This window comes from Mixophyes fleayi, chromosome 7 (genome assembly GCF_038048845.1).
Source record: "Mixophyes fleayi isolate aMixFle1 chromosome 7, aMixFle1.hap1, whole genome shotgun sequence".
NCBI lineage: Eukaryota > Metazoa > Chordata > Amphibia > Anura > Limnodynastidae > Mixophyes > Mixophyes fleayi.
In genome coordinates this window covers 5,877,615-5,883,949 of record NC_134408.1, presented here as the reverse complement: position 1 = coordinate 5,883,949, position 6,335 = coordinate 5,877,615, and the positions used below count along the sequence as shown (strand labels likewise).

Here is a 6,335-nt window from a genome sequence, read left to right as displayed (position 1 = left end):
TCAGGCTGTGTCACTCTGTACACATGTAATGAGTATGTAGAATTATTCACATAGCAAATATAGATTATTTGTGTTCATTTATCTACATATGAAATATTTAAGAATGAAACCAGAAAGTCTGGCCACACAAATGTTCCCCCTCTGCCTTTCCGTCTTGCTTTCATATAAATATCAGATACAATTCCAGGAAATGTACCAGGCTGTTCTCTTTCTCTCTCTCATGAGATTTACAAAGGAATGTAATTATTGCCGCTGAATGTTTATATGTTAATCACATGCACCGAAATGTAAACCCTGCGGGCCATTACTGTATGTGATAGTCAGCTAGTAACTCTCTCCCCTATACTGTAAGTTCTTCAGCATACAAGTACACAACTGAGTATACTACCAGCCATTAAATATCTTATTGTCTATATGTCACATAGGGAAAGACCTGCGTGTTGGAACGTAAACCTACAAGTGCCATACTAATGACATGTATGTGTAGACATGAAGAAATTAACCAGTTCTAAAAACACTTTTATTGATAGTATAGTTATAGTGCATAGAACGGACACCGGGGTCTGTATGGAGAGAGACTGAGGAATGGCCGGGCTCTCTGTAATGTCATATCTGAGATTTGTGTGGCCCTCTTGAACAGTGTATGAATGTAATATCCGGGCACTGTGTGGCCCCTGTTTGCTGGATGATATTTCCCAGCTTATGCAACATTTGCCCTTCATGCCCCCAGCTAGTAGATTGTTGTGAGGTAGGTTCTGGCTCTTCCTGCCACCCCGACCGCTCACAACTTCTTCTTGTGGGGTCGACGGAGGTAGGTGTGGTAGTAGAAGTTAAGGAAGAGGATGATGAGGGTGAGGATGTAGAAGAACACGGCTCCGTTAAATCCATCAGGGAAGGGACAGTCTGTGAAGAGGTTGTAGCCAGAATGGAAAGCGATTGCGGCAAACTGGGTCTGTAGGGATAAAAAGACACGTCTCAAACTAACGTCGCCACTAAAGAGTTATTTAATGCTCTTCAATGTACTATGGACTTTACATCATAGCTGTGATATCAGTGTAGTGTGTTATATAATGTCGGGATGCGTTATATATCATTAGACATTGTAATGTCGTATCAGGAGGTGTAAGATAACATTCAGAGCTGTAATGGAATATTTGTGTGACATAATGTTGCAAGCTGTGGTATATCATTGAGAATGGTGATGTAACTTAGGGAGTTGTGATGTAATGTCTTAGAGAACTGTGACATCATTTTGACAACTGAGATATAATGTTTGGTGATGTAATATTGCGAGCTGTGATATAACGATGTGAGCTGTGATATAACGATGCGAGCTGTGATGTAATGTTGGGCAAAGAATAGTTACCAGCTGTAGCATTGTGAGGTAACGCTTCCACCAGAGATATTTCTGCACTGACGGCCCCAGCACGGCGAGAGCGTAATACAGGTACATGAAGATGTGGACAAAGGAATTCAACATGCCAATAAAAAATGCTGCCGGCAAGAAGAGGAGAACATGAGAGGATTATATAGTCATGTGTCTAGAAATGGGGGGATGTATTGGCTGGGTCTGATGTATGGGTGAGGGGTTATATAGACCGTCATGTGTCTAAACATGGGGGTGATATATTGGCTGGGTATGATGTATGGGTTAGGGGGTTATATAGACAGTCATTTGTCTAGAAATGGGGGTGATGTATTGGCTGGGTCTGATGTATGGGTGAGAGGATTATATAGACAGTCATGTGTCTAGAAATGGAGGTGATGTATTGGCTGGGTCTGATGTATGGGTGAGGGGGTTATATAGACAGTCATGTGTCTAGAAATGGGGGTGATGTATTGACTGGGTCTGATGTATGGGTGAGGGAGCTATATAGAAAGTCATGTGTCTAAAAATGGGGTGATGTATTGGCTGGGTCTGATGTATGGGTGAGGGGGTTATATAGACAGTCATGTGTCTAGAAATGAGATGATGTGAGGGGATTAGGGGAAAAGATACAGCTTGAGTACAGATAGCACCAGGAAAAGACATGTCTGTGGATGTACACTGTGCTGGTCTGTCTACATCACACACTGAGAGACAACATAATGCTGTACTGTTTCCTCTGACAGAGAAATTGTTGTTCCCACACAGGGTTAAAGATGGGACATGGAGGCCCAGAGATGAGTTTAGGGAATAGAGATGTTGTTTGATAACTACCCTGTCCTCCAGCAACGTATTTGACCCCAGCCCACCAGTTGAAGATCATGGTCGCGTGGTGATAAACATGGAGGAAGGAGATCTGGTTAAACTTCTTCCTCATGATGAAAAAGATCTGAGGATGGAATAAAAGAGAATATAATGTACATATCCATACCGTACAAATACTGAGAGACACGGAATGGAGACAGAAACTAGAGAAAACAAATCGACAGGAACAGTTAGAGCATTCACAAGGCTTAGCCAACAGTTAGAGCATTCACAAGGCTTAGCCAACAGTTAGAGCATTCACAAGGCTTAGCCAACAGTTAGAGCATTCACAAGGCTTAGCCAACAGTTAGAGCATTCACAAGGCTTAGCCAACAGTTAGAGCATTCACAAGGCTTAGCCAACAGTTAGAGCATTCACAAGGCTTGATTTACAGGTCAGAGGCTGGGACTTGTGGTCATATCTGGCATAGAATCAGAGAGACAGACAGAGACAGGAGAGAGAAGTGTTAATCTTCCATTATTACAGAGGAAACAATGTGTGTGACTTTGTACTCATATGTCTTGTGTATTGTTTTCTCCACTGACTCATTCCATCATGGAGAATTTGCACAATGAGCCAGGTGACATAAGTGTGAAGCAAATAATATAGCACTCCGGTTACATGGAGAATGGAGTCCTGTGCCCTTGTCAAATGGACTCCCATAATTCAAATGATACCACATTTCAAAGCAGGTGCTGATGTACAGCAACAGTCCATCATCTTTATCTCCAATATCGCACTACACCACAGTGGGAGATTTGGAAGAGGTCTAATGCTCCTGTATTGGACTAACGCATTTCACACATACAAATTGCTCCTTACACTCTCTAGATAATGCTCACAGCGCACTTTACTGGTCTCCTCTTCCTGCTCTGTACTATTGTCGTCTCCCTGAGAGTTGACTTTCAGGGTTGGTGAGAGAGTACATCATTTGAGCACAACATATAGGGTGGATGAAGCTGGTCATACGTGGGCGGACAGATTAAAATACTGGTAAATGAGCATACTTACTGTGTCTAGAAGCTCTATCACCTTGGAAAAGAAGAACCACCAACAGACCCTCGCCATCTACATGAGACACAATACTTTAGGTTAGAAGATGGTAGCATCAGGCCAAGTCAACCTTCTTATTGGTCTCTCAGACCAAGCCATGGGATCTGTAGAAAGGTTCCATCAGGCTTGAGCCGCGGGTAACAGAATTACAGGAGTGGCAAACAGAATTTATTTAATAATTTTACCACATTATTTTTGATAAAAATGTATTTAAATACACTTATTTTCCAGAGATGATACATGAGATTGGCTGGGGACTTGGGGATTTATGACAAAGGGGAGGAGCAGAGGTAAAGTAAATATCCTTCGGGCGGAAGGGAGTTTATCAGGCCATGGGTCATGGTGTATCACAAGATCAGGACACTTACCTCCTGAAATAATCTGTGTCTCTGATTATAGTTGCTCAAGAACTGACAACGTAATTGCTGCCTCTTCATGTAGGTGACATTCCCGCATGAACTGTATTTATGTGCTGTTTAGGATGGTACTGAGGGTGTACAACTAACGAGGTGCCTGATCATGGCCACGTCAGACAAAATACGGCGCTAACAATTCCTGTTCCCGCTGAGACCCGACACACTATTTTCCAATCTATTTTTACATGGCTCCATGTCTGGAGGTCTGGATTGTCCATGAAAACGTTCTGAGGCCTATACTTCTCATGATACTGCTGATGAAGGACTAAAGATCCATCAAACAGCCTCTCAGGTCTATATGATTTATATGTCTCACTCACCCTTAGGCCCAGCTCACTGTTACTGTAATCCACCGGTTGGCACAAATAGCTGTATCCCGCTAGAACCGAAGTCACCAGGAACTGGGGACGCACAGAAGAATATCAATTAGAATTGGTGCAAGACTTCATGAAAGTAATTGGCAGCTGAATGTGAGAGGGGTGTAGAGGAAATAGAGGCTCAGAACAGATATTGTAGATTAGGACAGAGGCTACAGAGGCTCAGTACAGAGCCCCTTGGAATATGGTTAGATATTTGCTAGATTGTATTAGAGAACATAGGACAAAATGTTAAGACATAGGAGATACAGTCAGCTAGACCAAGGTCAGGTCAGGCTATGCAGCAGACCAAGGTCAGGTCAGGCTATGCAGCAGACCATGGTCAGGTCAGGCTATGCAGCAGACCAAGGTCAGGTCAGGCTATGCAGCACAGCACAGATTTACCTCGTAGAACATATAGACGGACAGCCCCACCAGTGACAGATTATAGACCAGGAGGACTGAGCGCAGTGTGAAGGTTTCCCTCCCTTCCATCACTCGGGGCCCCAGGGCCACAATAAGGAGGTAGATAGCAAAGATCAGGATCACAGGTACTGGAGAGTAAACTAGGAGCCAGGGATCTGTGCGACTGTCTGCAAATAGGGAGAATAAAGTGGGAGAGCATATAGATATTTTGAAAAGCACAAACACAAGTCAATTGCCCCCATTTCTATGCCTTTGTGTGGCCCTGCTGTGGGAGGAGCAGACACGTCTCAGAGCTCCCTTCTGTCTGTGTCACCCTGCAGTGGGAGGAGCAGACACATGTCTCAGAGCTCCCTCCTGTCTGTCTCACCCTGCAGTGGGAGGAGCAGACACATGTCTCAGAGCTCTTTTCTGTCTGTATCACCCTGCAGTAGGTGGGGCAGTTTACTCTTTACATCATTGTGTTACCTCCATTTTCCAGAGCCCAGAGGTAGAAATCCTTCATTGTCTCCCACGTGGACGCCATACTGCAGACCTGTAACACCCTGGGGTGTCCCTGTAGACCTGTGGATTACTATAGTCAGGAATAGAATCCACTAAGCAGATAAACATACAAATAATCAGACACTAATATAAATCCCTTAAGCCTTGTACATGTCTTTTCCTATAGAAGATCGTCTCCTCTTTGGTTGGCCGGAAGCACTACAAGTGACAGCAGACCTGTGAATGACAGCCGTAGAGGACAACAAGGCTCAGTATGACGTAACACAGGTAACTGCTCTTATATAGGTGTATTTTGTATCTTGTGGACCCCACCAGCATTTATAACAGCTCAGCCTAGTATCAGCTACATCAGGGGACTGAGCCAAGTTTTGGTAATTAACTTTCTAAACATATTACAAGAGCTGATTCAGTCCGCTCTGCACACTGTGCATACTACATATACTACATATACTACATGTGTGTGCATACTACATATACTACATGCATTACATGTGTGTGCATACTACATATACTGCATGCATTACATTGTGTGTGCATACTACATATACTACATGTGTGTGCATACTACATGCACTACATGTGTGTGCATACTACATATACTACATGCACTACATGTGCGTGCATACTACATGCACTACATGTGCGTGCATACTACATATACTATATGCACTACATGTGTGTGCATACTACATATACTACATGCACTACATGTGCGTGCATACTACATGCACTACATGTGTGTGCATACTACATATACTACATGCACTACATGTGTGTGCATACTACATATACTACATGCCTTGCTGGAATATTGTGTGTGACCCTGTGCAGGTGACAATTAGTCTATTGCACTGTACAGGAGAAGCACAGAGGTGTACAGTAACCTGGTAACTAATCCCAGGACACTGGGCCAGGAATGCAACCGTTTAGGTGAACTGTCCCACCTCTCACCCGTCCGGGAACCGGTCACCCTGTCCCTCCTGGTACGTCTGTCTCTCACAGTCTCTTTTCCCCTTCTGGAGTGTCCTCAAACAGGGAGTGAATGGAGTAATTACACAAGCAGAGACGTGTACACCCCTCCCCTCTCTGTTATGCCTCTCAGTTTAACCCTTTACTAGTAATCAGCCACTGGGCTGTTCTTGCTGGAGTATAATCCTGGCATTGTGTGTTTCTATAATACATGCATTGTTTCTATGCAGCATATGTAAGCTATATGTAATTTACATTTTATAACGTGTTCCCACTAGTGCTGCCCACACCTCTGCATGTATGTTATAACACATGTAGCTGGAGCACACACCAAGGGCTAGATTTACTAATCTGCGGGTTTGAAAAAGTGGAGATGTTGCCTAT

General features: G+C 43.7%; 1 protein-coding gene across 5 annotated transcripts; it reads right to left on the bottom strand.

The window, feature by feature from the left end:
* Nucleotides 1-506: 506 nt before the first annotated feature.
* LOC142097175 (very long chain fatty acid elongase 4-like) lies at nucleotides 507-6,029 on the bottom strand. 5 transcript variants are annotated; one of them, XM_075178802.1, is made up of 8 exons: nucleotides 5,927-6,029; nucleotides 4,947-5,198; nucleotides 4,461-4,648; nucleotides 4,020-4,100; nucleotides 3,242-3,298; nucleotides 2,201-2,315; nucleotides 1,367-1,494; nucleotides 507-952 (listed from the first exon to the last, which is right to left on the bottom strand). In XM_075178802.1, exons 2-8 carry the CDS (start codon nucleotides 5,002-5,004, stop codon nucleotides 782-784), a joined length of 798 nt encoding a protein of 265 aa, XP_075034903.1. In that variant the 5' UTR covers nucleotides 5,005-5,198; nucleotides 5,927-6,029; the 3' UTR covers nucleotides 507-781. The 5 variants fall into 5 exon arrangements, with proteins under 5 accessions (XP_075034903.1, XP_075034902.1, XP_075034907.1 ...); XM_075178801.1 differs by having other exon boundaries at nucleotides 4,947-5,042; XM_075178806.1 differs by having other exon boundaries at nucleotides 4,947-5,034.
* Nucleotides 6,030-6,335: the final 306 nt, after the last annotated feature.

What these genes read in the sequence shown, in the direction of transcription:
- LOC142097175 (XM_075178802.1), bottom strand. Translation starts at nt 5,004, where the DNA reads ATGGCGTCCACGTGGGAGACAATGAAGGATTTCTACCTCTGGGCTCTG. An exon ending in CCGTCTATATGTTCTACGAG is followed by an intron (nt 4,101 to 4,460) that starts GTAAATCTGTGC and finishes GTGCGTCCCCAG; the next exon opens with TTCCTGGTGACTTCGGTTCT. An exon ending in ACCTCACAATGCTACAGCTG is followed by an intron (nt 953 to 1,366) that starts GTAACTATTCTT and finishes TTATCCCTACAG; the next exon opens with ACCCAGTTTGCCGCAATCGC.